Here is an 18,787-nt window from a genome sequence, read left to right on the forward strand (position 1 = left end):
GCAAAATATAGTTGAATGGTTAGAAATTTGAGTGTTTGGTTTCATAAAATAGCTTTCCCATCAAAGTTAATTTCTTATCCAAAGCAATAGGCCCACATTAAAGTGATGGTAAAGAAAGATATATGAAAATGTAACTATGTAATCTATTTGCCATCGTTTGCAGAAGCACTATAATTTTTTGCCCAAACAAAATATACCATGTTTAATACATTTACAATTATTTTCATACTATTTTTTAATAAACTTTCTGTAATGTAGTATGGAGGGTCCCTACCTTCTCTATACATGTCATTCAACGTGTGCACCCAAGAGAAAGATGAACTGCTCATGGACAGCTTGCTCCAGTTACAATTAATGGGACAGCTCCCCATTGGCTGGGCCAGCTGGATAAAAATGAAGGTTTATAGGGTGCAAGAAGCCGGACAGGAATTAGATGTAATTAAAAATGATGTTTAGAAAATGAATATTGAATAACCTTAAGATCTGCTGATAATAAGGCTCTGTTATCTGTAATGCATGACCATAACATTTTCTCTAACACCTTATGATTTTGAGATTTGTATATAAAAAGTTTACAAAACAACAGTCAGTTCCAGCACTTTTCAAAGTTAAAGGGAAATTCCAGCCAAAATTGGAATCCACATGGGTGCATTTTAGTTTTAAATAAAAGCATTTTTGTAATATAAATGTATTAGCAAAAATGTTTCTAATAAAATTCTACTAACTTTGTGACCATGGGTAGTTTTGTTGTCTATGGACTAAAGCCGAGATTGGCTCCTTCAAATAAGGCAAATGGGGGGTGGAGTTTGGCTATTCAAAAATAATTGCAGAAAAAGGATGTTAATTTTTTTTAAAACATTCAAGTTCCATAAAACAGTTTGAGTTATGTGCATATTATAGAAGGGTCAATGAAACAGTGTGTGAAAAAAGGACTGTCAAGTGTAGATTGCTCCCCCCCATCAATGTCCTACTCCATATCTTGTGTCATGTAACAAAAGTGTACACGTAAGAATAATTACTTATGCAAGCAAGGGGGATTGAGGGGGTACATCACTGCTAAATACCACCTTATGAAAAAATGGATTATGTATATTTTAAACATATTTGTATCCACTGTATATGACAAGTTCTAAAACACAACAATAGGATTGAGCTCACATCCTATTGGCTGTTCCAATCAGCCAATAGAATGCGAGCTCAATCCTATTGGCTGATTGCATCAGCCAATAGGATTTTTTACCCTTTAATTCCGATTGGCTGATAGAATTCTATCAGCCAATCGAAATTCAAGGGACGCCATCTTGAATGACGTCCCTTAAAGGAACCTTCATTCTGGAAGAGCCGTCGATTGAAGAGGATGCTCCTCGCCGGATGTCTTGAAGATGGAGCCGCTCTGCCGGCTTGGATGAAGACTTTGGCCCCCTTGGATGAAGACTATTGCCAGCTTTGATGAGGACTTCTGCCGCTTCGTTGAGGATGGATGTCGGGTCTTCAAAAACTGTAAGTGGATCTTCGGGGTTAGTGTTAGGTTTTTTTAAGGGTTTATTGGGTGGGTTTTATTTTTAGCTTAGGGTTTGGGCGGAAAAAGAGCTAAATGCCCTTTTAAGGGCGATGCCGATCCAAATGCCCTTTTCAGGGCAATGGGGAGCTTAGGTTTTTTAGATAGGATTTTAGTTTGGGGGTTTGGTTGTGTGGGTGGTGGGTTTTACTGTTGGGGGGGTTGTTTGTATTATTATTTTTTACAGGTAAAAGAGCTGATTTCTTTGTGGCAATGCCCCACAAAAGGACCTTTTAAGGGCTATTGGCAGTTAAGTTTAGGCTAGGGTTTTTTTATATTTTGGGGGGACTTTTTTTATTTTGATAGGGCTATTAGATTAGGTGTAATTAGTTTAAATATTTGATCATTTATTTTTTATTTTGTGTAATTTAGTGTTTTTTTTTTTTTTGTAATTTAGTTAATTGTATTTAATTAATGTAATTTATTTAATTGTAGTGTAAGGTTAGGTGTTAGTGTAACTCAGGTTAGGTTTTATTTTACAGGTAAATTTGTATTTATTTTAACTAGGTAGTTAGTAAATAGTTAATAACTATTTAGTAACTATTCTACCTAGTTAAAATAAATACAAACTTGCCTGTGAAATAAAAATAAAACCTAAGATAGATACAATGTAACTATTAGTTATATTGTAGCTAGCTTAGGGTTTATTTTACAGGTAAGTATTTAGTTTTAAATAGGAAAGTTAGTGGGTGTTAGGGTTAGACATAGGGTTAGGTTTAGGGGTTTATAACTTTAGTATAGTGGCGGCGACGTTGGGGGTGTCAGATTAGGGGTTAATGTGTGTAATGTAGGTGGCGGCGGTGGCGGGGGTGGCAGATTAAGGGTGTTTAGACTCGGTTTATGTTAGGGTGTTAGGTGTAAACATAACTTTTGTTTCCCTATAGGAATCAATGGGTCTGCGTTACGGAGCTGCGTTACATATTTGTATCCACTGTATATGACAAGTTCTAAAACACAACAATAGGATTGAGCTCACATCCTATTGGCTGTTCCAATCAGCCAATAGAATGCGAGCTCAATCCTATTGGCTGATTGCATCAGCCAATAGGATTTTTTACCCTTTAATTCCGATTGGCTGATAGAATTCTATCAGCCAATCGAAATTCAAGGGACGCCATCTTGAATGACGTCCCTTAAAGGAACCTTCATTCTGGAAGAGCCGTCGATTGAAGAGGATGCTCCGCGCCGGATGTCTTGAAGATGGAGCCGCTCTGCCGGCTTGGATGAAGACTTTGGCCCCCTTGGATGAAGACTATTGCCAGCTTTGATGAGGACTTCTGCCGCTTCGTTGAGGATGGATGTCGGTTCTTCAAAAACTGTAAGTGGATCTTCGGGGTTAGTGTTAGGTTTTTTTAAGGGTTTATTGGGTGGGTTTTATTTTTAGCTTAGGGTTTGGGCGGAAAAAGAGCTAAATGCCCTTTTAAGGGCGATGCCGATCCAAATGACTTTTCAGGGCAATGGGGAGCTTAGGTTTTTTAGATAGGATTTTAGTTTGGGGGTTTGGCTGTGTGGGTGGTGGGTTTTACTGTTGGGGGGGTTGTTTGTATTATTTTTTTTTACAGGTAAAAGAGCTGATTTCTTTGTGGCAATGCCCCACAAAAGGACCTTTTAAGGGCTATTGGCAGTTAAGTTTAGGCTAGGGTTTTTTTATATTTTGGGGGGACTTTTTTATTTTGATAGGGCTATTAGATTACGTGTAATTAGTTTAAATATTTGATCATTTATTTTTTATTTTGTGTAATTTAGTGTTTTTTTTTTTTGTAATTTAGTTAATTGTATTTAATTAATGTAATTTATTTAATTGTAGTGTAAGGTTAGGTGTTAGTGTAACTCAGGTTAGGTTTTATTTTACAGGTAAATTTGTATTTATTTTAACTAGGTAGTTAGTAAATAGTTAATAACTATTTAGTAACTATTCTACCTAGTTAAAATAAATACAAACTTGCCTGTGAAATAAAAATAAAACCTAAGATAGATACAATGTAACTATTAGTTATATTGTAGCTAGCTTAGGGTTTATTTTACAGGTAAGTATTTAGTTTTAAATAGGAAAGTTAGTGGGTGTTAGGGTTAGACATAGGGTTAGGTTTAGGGGTTTATAACTTTAGTATAGTGGCGGCGACGTTGGGGGTGTCAGATTAGGGGTTAATGTGTGTAATGTAGGTGGCGGCGGTGGCGGGGGTGGCAGATTAAGGGTGTTTAGACTCGGTTTATGTTAGGGTGTTAGGTGTAAACATAACTTTTGTTTCCCTATAGGAATCAATGGGTCTGCGTTACGGAGCTTTACGCTCCTTTATTGCTGGTGTTAGGCTTTTTTTTAGCCGCCTCTCCCCATTGATGTCTATGGGGAAATCGTGCACGAGCACTTAAAACCAGCTCAAAGCAGCGCTGGTATTTGTGTGCGGTATGGAGCTCAATTTTGCTCTACGCTCACTTATTGCCTGCTAATGCCGGGTTTATGAAAACCTGTAATAGCAGTGCTATAAGGAGGTGAGCAGTGGAAATAACTTGCAAGTTAGCACCGAGCCACTCTTACCGCAAAACTCGTAATCTACCCGAGAGATAATGTCCTTCTCAGGAGCCACAAGCATTGTAGCATCTGAAAAGGAAACAACAGTGATTGGTTGACCGTGTGACTGTCACTCCTAATTGGATAATTGAAAGTTTCCTCTTTAGGAGCTGCAATGCAGGGTTAAGCAATAATCTCTGATCAGTAATGCAAAAAATTATATAAATTAGAACATTTCATTTTTGCTTTATAATTTCCTTTACATTATTGAAATGCCTACGTTATAAAAATAATTATCTTAGTTAATTAATTTGAATCGGGACTTGTATATTTTCCATTACAAAGGCTCACTCACCCATTTTTATTAATATTCAAATCTATTGGGTTTTACCTTTTATCTACATGTCATTCCAATCCATACACAGCGCTTCCATTCAAATTGATATGGCACCGGAATTATGAAAACAATGTAACAAGAAAATCTGGTTCCCTTATACTTTGATTGGGTGAAATAAAACTGTAAGAAGCAGACTTTTCTAAGGCAATTTTATGAGGGGGGGGGGGGGTTAGGGAAGTATCTGCACATTTACAAGTCCAAAATTTAAAGAAGAAAATCATAAATAGTTGATTAAGGCTTAGATTATGAGTGAATCACTCTCTATTAACGTGCGCCGTAAAGGGCCAAATTTACAGGCGCATGTTAAATAACCAGCCATTACAAGTGGCTAGTTAATGTTACCGTGAGCTTGCGATATCATTTTGAGCTAAACACAATTAACCAAAAGGTCAGACAAAAAAAACATGAGTTTTGCAGTGGGCGGCTGGAGTGCAGGTATTAGAATGGCACGGTAAGATTAAAAAGTAAGTTACAGCGCATCTTTATTAGAAGGGATGAAGTTCCTGTAAAATATTGCTTTGTTTCCGGACCAGATTTTAAAACAAGTAAAGTTTACTATCACTTTAAGTAGCCAATCAGAATGCTAATCCCTGAAATTAGAAATTGCAAGGGTAAATGCACTAATGAAGCTGAATGGCTGATATTTTTTTTTCAACTTGCAGCTGACAGTAGCACAAACATTTTGTTCACACAACACTTACTATTGTGAGTTGAAGACATTTTGAGGTAAAATATCTTCCTTTTTTACATAGGGATGTTCAGGTGATATTTTCTTGTCATCTTTTTACAGTTATTCTGCATCACTTTTAAGTTATTTAGCATATGAGTATTATGTCCCTTTAAAAAGAAAATATTTTTTTAGAATTTCGATTAAACTGCCATTTATGAGATTGTTGTTGTTGTTATTTAATCATATTTGGAAGAGATAATGGAAGTGATAGAAAAGTCCAAAATCAGGTAAAATGATGCTCAAAAAGTGTTTTCTGATAGACTGCTGTGATCTTCTCTTGATGCAAAGACACCTAAAACAACACATTTTAATAATGTATAAGTATAATATTGTCAAAAAAGAGTTGAATAGGTTTTTTTAAAAAAAAATGCAAAATTAAGTGGAGCAAATAATTGTTGTTATTATTATTATTATTTTCTATAAAATAAACATTTTGTAAATACCTTCCTAATTTGGATCAGGTGGAGGCCCATGTTTATCTGAGTCAAAGCAAACTGCATGAGTTCTGCAAACAACATGGCATTGTTCTGGTTGCCTACAGTGTCCTGGGCTCACACAGAGACAAAAACTGGTAGGTAAAAAACATTTTTATTATCCTTCACTTTTACTTTCAGAAGATCAAGTATAATAACTTACTCTCAAATTATTAATTTTCTTAAATAAGGAACATAATGTAACCTCCAATAGCTTTATTTATGTAATTCCTACATTATAAAATAGTCTCAATATGACAGGCTTCAAAATATTGCGCCCAGAACCATTCTGAAATGTAGTAGTCAAATGAATACGGAAGTACAGTAATTCTTTTGTTTTAATGCATCAGGACTATTAAGAAAACTGCCTTTTAAAAGATTATGTTACTGGCCTATATTCAACAAAACCTGTTCATGAAACTAAAATCTCATCAAATAAAATGGCTGCCACATCACTACTAGAAAATAGCTGGTACTTTTAAGGGGAGGGTGTGCTTCTGTAATGAATGCACACTACAAGACACCCCCCACACATCCCAACTCTCCCGGAAACTCCGGGAGTCTCCCGCAAATTCCGGGAGTCTCCCGCATTGTAATAGTGGTTCCCTGACGCCCGCAAATTAAGGCCTAGATTTAGAGTTCGGCGGTAAAAGGGCTGTTAACGCTCCGCGGGCTTTTTTCTGGCCGCACCATAAATTTAACTCTGGTATCGAGAGTTAAAACAAATGCTGCGTTAGGCTCCAAAAAAGGAGCGTAGGGCATTTTTACCGCAAATGCAACTCTCGATACCAGAGTTGCTTACGGACGCGGCCGGCATCAAAAACGTGCTCGTGCACGATTCTCCCATAGGAAACAATGGGGCTGTTTGAGCTGAAAAAAAACCTAACACCTGCAAAAAAGCAGCGTTCAGCTCCTAACGCAGCCCCATTGTTTCCTATGGGGAAACACTTCCTACGTCTGCACCTAACACCCTAACATGTACCCCGAGTCTAAACATCCCTAGCCTTACACTTATTAACCCCTAATCTGCCGCCCCCGCTATCGCTGACCCCTGCATTACAGTTTTAACCCCTAATCTTCCGCTCCGTAAACCGCCGCAACCTACGTTATCCCTATGTACCCCTAATCTGCTGCCCTAACATCGCCGACCCCTATATTATATTTATTAACCCCTAATCTGCCCCCCTCAACGTCGCCGACACCTGCCTACACTTATTAACCCCTAATCTGCCGAGCGGACCTGAGCGCTACTATAATAAAGTTATTAACCCCTAATCCGTCTCACTAACCCTATCATAAATAGTATTAACCCCTAATCTGCCCTCCCTAACATCGCCGACACCTTCCTTCAATTATTAACCCCTAATCTTCCGATCGGAGCTCACCGCTATTCTAATAAATGTATTAACCCCTAAAGCTAAGTCTAACCCTAACACTAACACCCCCCTAACTTAAATATAATTTTAATCTAAAGAAATAAATTAACTCTTATTAAATAAATTAATCCTATTTAAAGCTAAATACTTACCTGTAAAATAAATCCTAATATAGCTACAATATAAATTATAATTATATTTTAGCTATTTTAGGATTAATATTTATTTTACAGGCAACTTGGTATTTATTTTAACTAGGTACAATAGCTATTAAATAGTTAAGAACTATTTAATAGTTACCTAGTTAAAATAATTACAAATTTACCTGTAAAATAAATCCTAACCTAAGATATAATTAAACCTAACACTACCCTATCAATAAAATAATTAAATAAACTACCTACAATTACCTACAATTAACCTAACACTACACTATCAATAAATTAATTAAATACAATTGCTACAAATAAATACAATTAAAGGATTCTATCAGCCAATCGGAATTAAGGTAGGAATTTTCTGATTGGCTGATGGAATCAGCCAATCAGAATCAAGTTCAATCCGATTGGCTGATCCAATCAGCCAATCAGATTGAGCTTGCATTCTATTGGCTGTTCCGATCAGCCAATAGAATGCGAGCTCAATCTGATTGGCTGATTGGATCGGCCAATCGGATTGAACTAGATTCTGATTGGCTGATTCCATCAGCCAATCAGAAAATTCCTACCTTAATTCCGATTGGCTGATAGAATCCTATCAGCCAATCGGAATTCGAGGGACGCCATCTTGGATGACGTCCCTTAAAGGAACCATCATTCGTCGGGAGACATCGGAAGAAGAGGATGGATCCGCGTCGCCTGCTTCAAGATGGTCCCGCTCCGCACCGGATGGAAGAAGATAGAAGATGCGGCTTGGAGAAGATGTTTGCCGGTCCGGATGTCCTCTTCTTGCCGGATAGGATGAAGACTTTGGAGCCTCTTCTGGACCTCTTCAGCACCGGATTATGGATCGCCAACCCCCGCTTGGGTTGGATGAAGATCTTGGAGCCAGGACGGATCGGTGAACCTGGTATGGTGAAGACAAGGTAGGAAGATCTTCAGGGGCTTAGTGTTAGGTTTATTTAAGGGTGGTTTGGGTTAGATTAGGGGTATGTGGGTGGTGGGTTGTAATGTTGGGGGGGGGGGTATTGTATGTTTTCTTTTACAGGCAAAAGAGCTGAACTTCTTGGGGCATGCCCCGCAAAGGGCCCTGTTCAGGGCTGGTAAGGTAAAAGAGCTTGTAACTTTTTTAATTTAGAATAGGGTAGGGAATTTTTTATTTTGGGGGGCTTTGTTATTTTATTAGGGGGCTTAGAGTAGGTGTAATTAGTTTAAAATTGTTGTAATATTTTTCTTATGTTTGTAAATATTTTTTTATTTTCTGTAACTTAGTTCTTTTTTATTTTTTGTACTTTAGATAGTTTATTTAATTGTATTTATTTGTAGCAATTGTATTTAATTAATTTATTGATAGTGTAGTGTTAGGTTAATTGTAGGTAATTGTAGGTAGTTTATTTAATTATTTTATTGATAGGGTAGTGTTAGGTTTAATTATATCTTAGGTTAGGATTTATTTTACAGGTAATTTTGTAATTATTTTAACTAGGTAACTATTAAATAGTTCTTAACTATTTAATAGCTATTGTACCTAGTTAAAATAAATACCAAGTTGCCTGTAAAATAAATATTAATCCTAAAATAGCTAAAATATAATTATAATTTATATTGTAGCTATATTAGGATTTATTTTACAGGTAAGTATTTAGCTTTAAATATGATTAATTTATTTAATAAGAGTTAATTTATTTCGTTAGATTAAAATTATATTTAAGTTAGGGGGGTGTTAGTGTTAGGGTTAGACTTAGCTTTAGGGGTTAATACATTTATTAGAATAGCGGTGAGCTCCGATCGGAAGATTAGGGGTTAATAATTGAAGGAAGGTGTCGGCGATGTTAGGGAGGGCAGATTAGGGGTTAATACTATTTATGATAGGGTTAGTGAGACGGATTAGGGGTTAATAACTTTATTATAGTAGCGCTCAGGTCCGCTCGGCAGATTAGGGGTTAATAAGTGTAGGTAGGTGTCGGCGACGTTGAGGGGGCAGATTAGGGGTTAATAAATATAATATAGGGGTCGGCGGTGTTAGGGGTAGCAGATTAGGGGTACATAGGGATAACGTAGGTGGCGGCGCTTTGCGGTCGGAAGATTAGGGGTTAATTATTTTAAGTAGCTGGCGGCGATGTTGTGGGGGGCAGATTAGGGGTTAATAAATGTAATATAGGGGTCGGCGGGGTTAGGGGCAGCAGATTAGGGGTACATAAGTATAACGTAGGTGGCGGTCGGAAGATTAGGGGTTAAAATTTTTAATCGAGTGGCGGCGATGTGGGGGGAGCTCGGTTTAGGGGTACATAGGTAGTTTATGGGTGTTAGTGTACTTTAGGGTACAGTAGTTAAGAGCTTTATGAACCGGCGTTAGCCAGAAAGCTCTTAACTCCTGCTTTTTTCAGGCGGCTGGAATCTTGTCGTCAGAGCTCTAACGCTCACTGCAGAAACGACTCTAAATACCGGCGTTAGAAAGATCCCATTGAAAAGATAGGCTACGCAAATGGCGTAGGGGGATCTGCGGTATGGAAAAGTCGCGGCTGCAAAGTGAGCGTTAGACCCTTTAATCACTGACTCCAAATACCAGCGGGCGCCCAAAACCAGCGTTAGGAGCCTCTAACGCTGGTTTTGACGGCTACCGCCGAACTCTAAATCTAGGCCTAAATCTATTATCCCGGAAACTCTGCTGTGCCGGGAGGGTGATTTATGTTTACAAACTAGTTACACATCCACTAGATTCTGATTGGCAGAACCCCGTTAAGTTACCCCCCAATGACACAACACTCAGAAACCCTGCCCCATGTACGCTTTACAGGTCAGCTGACAGTACTCTTACATGCACTTGCACCACCCACCTGTCTTTGTTTTTGTTTTTAAAGTTGCCTGGGTTCTTATGTACTAGATAACCGCTGATCAAGGCAGAGGAACTGTCTATGGGGAATATTTATCCATAACTTGTCTGCCTGCTCTGAGGTGGTGGACAGAAATCATCCCGAACGAATACGATCGGGCTGATTGACACCCCCTGCTAGCAGCGGATTGCCCACAAATTTGCAGGGGGCGCATTGTACCAGCAGTTCATAAGAAATGCTGGTGCAATGATAAATGCCGACTGCGTATGATGTCGGCATTTATCGATGTGCGGCGGACATGATACTCTACTTTGTATCATGTCCACTCGCACATTGATAAATAGGCCCCAAAATGTCAAGAGGTGAGTATCGGTCATGTGAAGCTGTCTATAGAACATTTGCTGAACCAAAAATCCCCATGTAATATTTACAGTGGGTTTTATTTTCCTTAAAGGGACAGTCAAGTCCAAAAAATTATTCAGATAGGGCATGTAATTTTAAACAACTTTCCAATTTACTTTTATCACCAATTTTGCTTTGTTCTCTTGGTATTTTTAGTTGAAAGCTAAACCTAGGAGGTTCATATGCTAATTTCTTAGACTTTAAAGGCCGTCGCTAATCTGAAAGCATTTTGACTGTTTTTCACCACTAGAGGGCATTAGTTCATGTGTTTCACATAGATAACATTGAGCTCATGCACGTGAATTTACTGAGTGAGCACTGATTGGCTAAAATGCAAGTCTGTCAAATGAACTGAAATATGGGGGCAGTCTGCAGAGGCTTAGATACAAGGGGCGCGATCCGATATCGATCGCAGTTTGCGGCGCAAGCAAGGAGACCGGCGTCGCCCGCAGTTTCAGCTCGCAACTCGAGCCATCCCATATAAGTCGCCGTCAGATGCTAACGTGCCGTAAGTCTCACAAACCAGCGATGTCCAGAAATCTGCGTAAGTACAAATTTCTGGCGTCGCCAGTGACTTGCGGCACGTTAGAATCTGCCGGCGCCTATAAAACCTGACTAAAGTTTAAAACACCCGCACTGTCTAACACGCCTCCCTAACATAGCCCGCACTGTCTAACACGCCTCCCTAACATAGCCCGCACTGTCTAACCCTCTATCCGCTATCCCCCCTCACTAGCCTAACAATAAAAAAGCTATTAACCCCTAAACCGCCGCTCCTTTACCCCGCCGCAACCTAATAAAGTTATTAACCCCTAAACCGCCGCTCCCGTACCCCGCCGCCAGCTATATTATATCTATAACCCCCTAAAGTGAGCCCCTAACACCGCCGCCATCTATATTAAAATTATTAACCCCTAATGTAAGCCCCTTACACCGCCGCCATCTCTATTAAAATGATTAACCCCTAATTTAATCTACCTACCCTTCCGCCAGCTATATTATCTATATTAACCCTAAGTATATTATAGTTAATATAGGTATTACATTATATATATTAACTATATTAACCCTAATTATATTAGGGTTAATATAGTTACTATAGTATTTATATTAACTATATTAACTGTATCTAACCCTAACACCCCTAACTATATTTATATTAAATTAATCTAATTAATTTATAAACTAAAATATTCCTATTTAAATCTAAATACTTACCTATAAAATAAACCCTAAGATAGCTACAATATAATTAATAATTACATTGTAGCTATGTTAGGGTTAATATTTATTTTACAGGTAAAATGTTAATTATTTTAACTAGGTATAATAGATATTAAATAGTTATTAACTATTTAATATCTACCTAGTTAAAATAATTACCCAATTACCTGTAAAATAAATCCTAACCTAAGTTATAAATACACCTACACTATCAATAAATTAAATAAACTACAAACATCTATCTAAAAATACAATTAAATTAACTAAACTAAATTACAAAAAAAAACAAACACTAAATTACAAAAAATAAAAAAAGATTACAAGATTTTTAAGCTAATTACACCTATTCTAAGCCCCCTAATAAAATAATAAACCCCCAAAATAAAAAAAATTCCCTGCCCTATTCTAAATTAAACAAATTTCAAAGCTCTTTACCTTACCAGCCCTTAAAAGGGCCTTTTGTGGGGCATGCCCCAAAGAATTCAGCTCTTTTGCATTCAACAAATACAATCCCCCCCCCCCCATTACAACCCACCACCCACATACCCCTATTCTAAACCCACCCAAACCCCCCTTAAAAAAGCCTAACACTACCCCCCTGAAGATCTCCCTACCTTGTCTTCACCACACCGGGCCGAACTCCTGATCCGATCCGGGTGATGTCGTCCTCCAAGCGGCAAAGAAGAATTCTTCCTCCGGCGATGTCATCCTCCAAGCGGCAAAGAAGAATTCTTCCTCCGGCGACGTCTTCCTCCAAGCGGCAGCAAAGTCTTCATTCTTCCGGCGGCATCTTCAATCTTCTTTCTTCGCTCCGCCGCCGCGGAGCATCCATCCCGGCCGACTGCTAAACTTGGAATGAGGTACCTTTAAATGACGTCATCCAAGATGGCGTCCGCCGAATTCCGATTGGCTGATAGGATTCTATCAGCCAATCGGAATTAAGTTAAAAAAATCTGATTGGCTGATTGAATCAGCCAATCAGATTCAAGTTCAATCCGATTGGCTGATCCAATCAGCCAATCAGATTGAGCTCGCATTCTATTGGCTGATCGGAACAGCCAATAGAATGCGAGCTCAATCTGATTGGCTGATTGGATCAGCCAATCGGATTGAACTTGAATCTGATTGGCTGATTCAATCAGCCAATCAGATTTTTTTAACTTAATTCCGATTGGCTGATAGAATCCTATCAGCCAATCGGAATTCGGCGGACGCCATCTTGGATGACGTCATTTAAAGGTACCTCATTCCAAGTTTAGCAGTCGGCCGGGATGGATGCTCCGCGGCGGCGGAGCGAAGAAAGAAGATTGAAGATGCCGCCGGAAGAATGAAGACTTTGCTGCCGCTTGGAGGAAGACGTCGCCGGAGGAAGAATTCTTCTTTGCCGCTTGGAGGATGACATCGCCGGAGGAAGAATTCTTCTTTGCCGCTTGGAGGACGACATCGCCCGGATCGGATCAGGAGTTCGGCCCGGTGTGGTGAAGACAAGGTAGGGAGATCTTCAGGGGGGTAGTGTTAGGCTTTTTTAAGGGGGGTTTGGGTGGGTTTAGAATAGGGGTATGTGGGTGGTGGGTTGTAATGGGGGGGGGGGATTGTATTTGTTGAATGCAAAAGAGCTGAATTCTTTGGGGCATGCCCCACAAAAGGCCCTTTTAAGGGCTGGTAAGGTAAAGAGCTTTGAAATTTGTTTAATTTAGAATAGGGCAGGGAATTTTTTTTATTTTGGGGGTTTATTATTTTATTAGGGGGCTTAGAATAGGTGTAATTAGCTTAAAAATCTTGTAATCTTTTTTTATTTTTTGTAATTTAGTGTTTGTTTGTTTTTGTAATTTAGTTTAGTTAATTTAATTTTTTTTTTAGATAGATGTTTGTAGTTTATTTAATTTATTGATAGTGTAGGTGTATTTATAACTTAGGTTAGGATTTATTTTACAGGTAATTGGGTAATTATTTTAACTAGGTAGATATTAAATAGTTAATAACTATTTAATATCTATTATACCTAGTTAAAATAATTAACATTTTACCTGTAAAATAAATATTAACCCTAACATAGCTACAATGTAATTATTAATTATATTGTAGCTATCTTAGGGTTTATTTTATAGGTAAGTATTTAGATTTAAATAGGAATATTTTAGTTTATAAATTAATTAGATTAATTTAATATAAATATAGTTAGGGGTGTTAGGGTTAGATACAGTTAATATAGTTAATATAAATACTATAGTAACTATATTAACCCTAATATAATTAGGGTTAATATAGTTAATATATATAATGTAATAACTATATTAACTATAATATACTTAGGGTTAATATAGATAATATAGCTGGCGGCGGGGTAGGTAGATTAAATTAGGGGTTAATCATTTTAATAGAGATGGCGGCGGTGTAAGGGGCTTACATTAGGGGTTAATAATATTAATATAGCTGGCGGCCGTATAGGGGGATTAGATTAGGGGTTAATAATTTTTATATAGGTGGCGGCGGTGTAAGGGGTCAGATTAGGGGATAGATAAGGTAGATGGCGGCGGTTTTAGAGGCTCACAGTAGGGGGTTAGTTTATGTAGATGGCGGCGGGGTCCGGGAGCGGCGGTTTAGGGGGTAATAACTTTATTAGGGATTTCGGGGGGGGGGGATCGCGGTTGACAGGGAGATAGACATTGCGCATGCGTTAGGTGTTAGGTTTATTTTAGCAGATCGCGGTTGACAGGGAGATAGACATTGCGCATGCGTTAGGTGTTAGGTTTATTTTCTAGTTAGTTTAGGGAGTTACGGGGCTCCAATAGTCAGCGTAAGGCTTCTTACGGCTGCTTTTTGTGGCGAGGTGAAAATGGAGTAAGTTTTCTCCATTTTCGCCACGTAAGTCCTTACGCTGCATATTGGATACCAAACTGCGCGGGTTTGGTATACCTGCCTATGGCCCAAAAAACTGCTGGCGACGGCAGAAATATACGCTCGTAACTTCTAGCTTACGCCGTATATAGGATACCAAATCCGCGCAATTATTGGCGTCGCCGGCTTTTGCGGGCGACGATTTTTATCGGATCGACCCCAAGGTTATTAGAGGTGTATTATTATAACTGTGTTTGTTATGCAAAACTGGAGAATGGGTAATAAAGGGATTATCTATCTTTTTAAACAACAAAAATTCTGGTGTTGACTGTCCCTTTAAACCCATAAAAACTAGTTAAATTGTTTTGTGTCCTATCATGCTAAAGTTATTTGTAGTCTCATTGGCATGTGAAAACATAAACATTCAGGAAATCCTGTTTTTATGAAGACGATACATCCATGTTTGTCTTTAATCTATTTTTTTCTTAAACATGTTTTGTAATGGTATAATAATGAAGAATAATCTTTTTTCTAGCTCTGATCAGGGTTTAATACGAATGCATTATTATACACAAATTGTGTTTTTCTTTTACTAGAACTGTATTTGATTATATGTGCATACTAACTTTCTAAGTTATGTAACAAAACAAAGGGGAGTGATCCCAGAATTGCTGGAAAAGGCAAAAATGTTAATGTCTCCCAGCTGACCTTATTGTTTATATTATAGAAAGATGTAACTGGCTGGGAGTGTGCTTAGAGCATATTACAACATTTAAATCAAAGAAAAAAAACCCTATTAAAGGGACAGTCTAGTATAAATTAAACTTTCATTATTCAGATAGGACTTTTAATTTTAATTGACTTTCTAATTTACTTTTATCATCAAATTTGCTTTTTTCTCTTGGTATTCTTAGTTTAAACTAAACATAGGTAGTCTCATATGCTAATTTCTAAGCCTTTGAGGGCTGCCTCTTATCACAGGCTTTTTAAATCTCTTTTCAACACAAATAGACAGAAAGTACACGTGGGCCATATAGATAACACTGTGTTCAGGCACAGGGGGTTATTTAATATCTAGCACAATACAATGCTAAATTTAAGACAATAGATATTAAACAGTCACAGTCATGTGATCAGGGGGCTGGAAGAAGGTTCCTAGATACAAGGTAATCACAGAGGTAAAAAGTAAATTAATATAACTGCATTGGTTTTGCAAAACTGGGGAATGGGTAATAAAATGATTATCTATCTTTTAAAACAATAACAATTCTATGGTTGACTGTCCCTTTAAGAGAATAGGGAAAAGTATGCTCTTTCTACACATAAAGTTTATATTTTCCACTTAAAATGTAACTTTTACTAGTTGTAGTTAAAAAGGCAGCAGAAATAGAAGTTGTATCTAGAGTGCCAGAAGAATAATTAAAAACACAACTCTGTAACTGTGACTTGTATAAAGTACTTCAATGTTGCTGATTTTAGGTTATTTATCACATATGAGGAGGAGGGGGAAAATCAATGGATCTCTGAGGAAGCGTATAAGTGAAACGCGACCTCATCAGGGGCTTCGTGTTTATTTTAACTGCACTCTGTTAATTTCAGAATATCTACTAATTTATATTTTTATTTGTTGTTGTAACATTTGTTGTAACATTTGGGACATATTGTGGGAAGGATGGGGAAGGTATTTATAGCCTATTTAGTGCAAAAAAAGTGGCTTATCTACCCTAATATAGGGCAATACAGGACACAGTTCCTAAATAGAGGCTCTTATATTTACCTAATATCATTGATTTTTCCCCTCCTCCTCATATGTGATAAACAACCTAAAATCAGCAACATTGAAGTACTTTATACAAGTCACAGTTACAGAGTTTAGTTTTTAACTAGTTTTCTGGCACGCTAGATACAACTTCTATTTCTGCTGCCTTTTTTAACTACAATTAGTAAAAGTAAAATTTTAAGTGGAAAAATATAAACTTTATGTGTAGGAAGAGCATACTTTTCCCTATTCTCTTAATAGTTTTTTTTTTCTTTGATTTAAATGTTGTAATATGCTCTAAGCCCACTCCCAGCCAGTTACCTCTTTCTATAATATAAACAATAAGGTCAGCTGGGAGACATTAACATTTTTGCCTTTTCCAGCAATTCTGGGATCACTCCCCTTTGTTTTGTTATTTTTTTTTTCTTTAACTGTCTAAGTTGTATGGAAAGCAAATTATAATATGTATATAAAAACAAGTTACAATTTTTTTATGCATAAGATAGGTTTACTATAATATCTTTCAATTTAAGATAAATGATGATGATATGCATGTTTGTGCACAATTTACAGGGAGTGCAGAATTATTAGGCAAATTAGTATTTTGACCACATCATCCTCTTTATGCATGTTGTCTTACTCCAAGCTGTATAGGCTCGAAAGTCTACTACCAATTAAGCATATTAGGTGATGTGCATCTCTGTAATGAGAAGGGGTGTGGTCTAATGACATCAACACCCTATATCAGGTGTGCATAATTATTAGGCAACTTCCTTTCCTTTGGCAAAATGGGTCAAAAGAAGGACTTGACAGGCTCAGAAAAGTCAAAAATAGTGAGATATCTTGCAGAGGGATGCAGCACTCTTAAAATTGCAATGCTTCTGAAGCGTGATCATCGAACAATCAAGCGTTTCATTCAAAATAGTCAACAGGGTCGCAAGAAGCGTGTGGAAAAACCAAGGCGCAAAATAACTGCCCATGAACTGAGAAAAGTCAAGCGTGCAGCTGCCAAGATGCCACTTGCCACCAGTTTGGCCATATTTCAGAGCTGCAACATCACTGGAGTGCCCAAAAGCACAAGGTGTGCAATACTCAGAGACATGGCCAAGGTAAGAAAGGCTGAAAGACGACCACCACTGAACAAGACACACAAGCTGAAACGTCAAGACTGGGCCAAGAAATATCTCAAGACTGATTTTTCTAAGGTTTTATGGACTGATGAAATGAGAGTGAGTCTTGATGGGCCAGATGGATGGGCCCGTGGCTGGATTGGTAAAGGGCAGAGAGCTCCAGTCCGACTCAGACGCCAGCAAGGTGGAGGTGGAGTACTGGTTTGGGCTGGTATCATCAAAGATGAGCTTGTGGGGCCTTTTCGGGTTGAGGATGGAGTCAAGCTCAACTCCCAGTCCTACTGCCAGTTTCTGGAAGACACCTTCTTCAAGCAGTGGTACAGGAAGAAGTCTGCATCCTTCAAGAAAAACATGATTTTCATGCAGGACAATGCTCCATTACACGCGTCCAAGTACTCCACAGCGTGGCTGGCAAGAAAGGGTATAAAAGAAGAAAATCTAATGACATAGCCTCCTTGTTCACCTGATCTGAACCCCATTGAGAACCTGTGGTCCATCATCAAATGTGAGATTTACAAGGAGGGAAAACAGTACACCTCTCTGAACAGTGTCTGGGAGGCTGTGGTTGCTGCTGCACGCAATGTTGATGGTGAACAGATCAAAACACTGACAGAATCCATGGATGGCAGGCTTTTGAGTGTCCTTGCAAAGAAAGGTGGCTATATTGGTCACTGATTTGTTTTTGTTTTGTTTTTGAATGTCAGAAATGTATATTTGTGAATGTTGAGATGTTATATTGGTTTCACTGGTAAAAATAAATAATTGAAATGGGTATATATTTGTTTTTTGTTAAGTTGCCTAATAATTATGCACAGTAATAGTCACCTGCACACACAGATATCCCCCTAAAATAGCTAAAACTAAAAACAAACTAAAAACTACTTCCAAAAATATTCAGCTTTGATATTAATGAGTTTTTTGGGTTCATTGAGAACATGGTTGTTGTTCAATAATAAAATTAATCCTCAAAAATACAACTTGCCTAATAATTCTGCACTCCCTGTATACTTCAGTATTCAAGCTCACTAGCTGATAGTTCCCTAATTGTACTGATGAGGAAAGTTGTAAGACTCAGCTGTGTGACTAGCACTGCTGATTGAACCAGCAGCGTTCTGCAGGTCCTGATCAATTCTTGACTGCGAAAAGAGACTTGAGACTACTGTGCCTCTTAATATAATTTAGAAGGTGTTATTGTAAAGTAAAGATCCCCAGACTCAGATAGAGAGTGATAGTGGGGGCATCCTTATAATATAATTGATTTTCACCTTCTTCCACTTTTTCTTGAGGCACAGGGTAGTACTTCAGGAGACCATACCAGGGTTCTATATTTTTTACACTTTGGGATTAGGGTGGTCCACGTTTCCACTCCCTAGCAATCCCTTTCGTCACCGGGTCACAT

At 38.0% G+C, this 18,787-nt stretch overlaps 1 protein-coding gene across 1 annotated transcript in view; it reads left to right on the forward strand.

Annotated features, from left to right (window-relative positions):
• Window positions 1-18,787, forward strand: part of LOC128662452 (rho crystallin-like) — a 43,122-nt gene that overhangs the window by 16,263 nt on the left and 8,072 nt on the right. The window contains exon 6 of the mRNA XM_053716240.1: window positions 5,656-5,765. Within this exon, the coding sequence (XP_053572215.1) occupies window positions 5,656-5,765 (110 nt within the window). The remainder of the gene's footprint in view (window positions 1-5,655; window positions 5,766-18,787) is intronic.

The sequence above is a fragment of the Bombina bombina genome, chromosome 6 (assembly GCF_027579735.1).
Source record: "Bombina bombina isolate aBomBom1 chromosome 6, aBomBom1.pri, whole genome shotgun sequence".
Classification (NCBI taxonomy): Eukaryota; Metazoa; Chordata; class Amphibia; order Anura; family Bombinatoridae; genus Bombina; species Bombina bombina.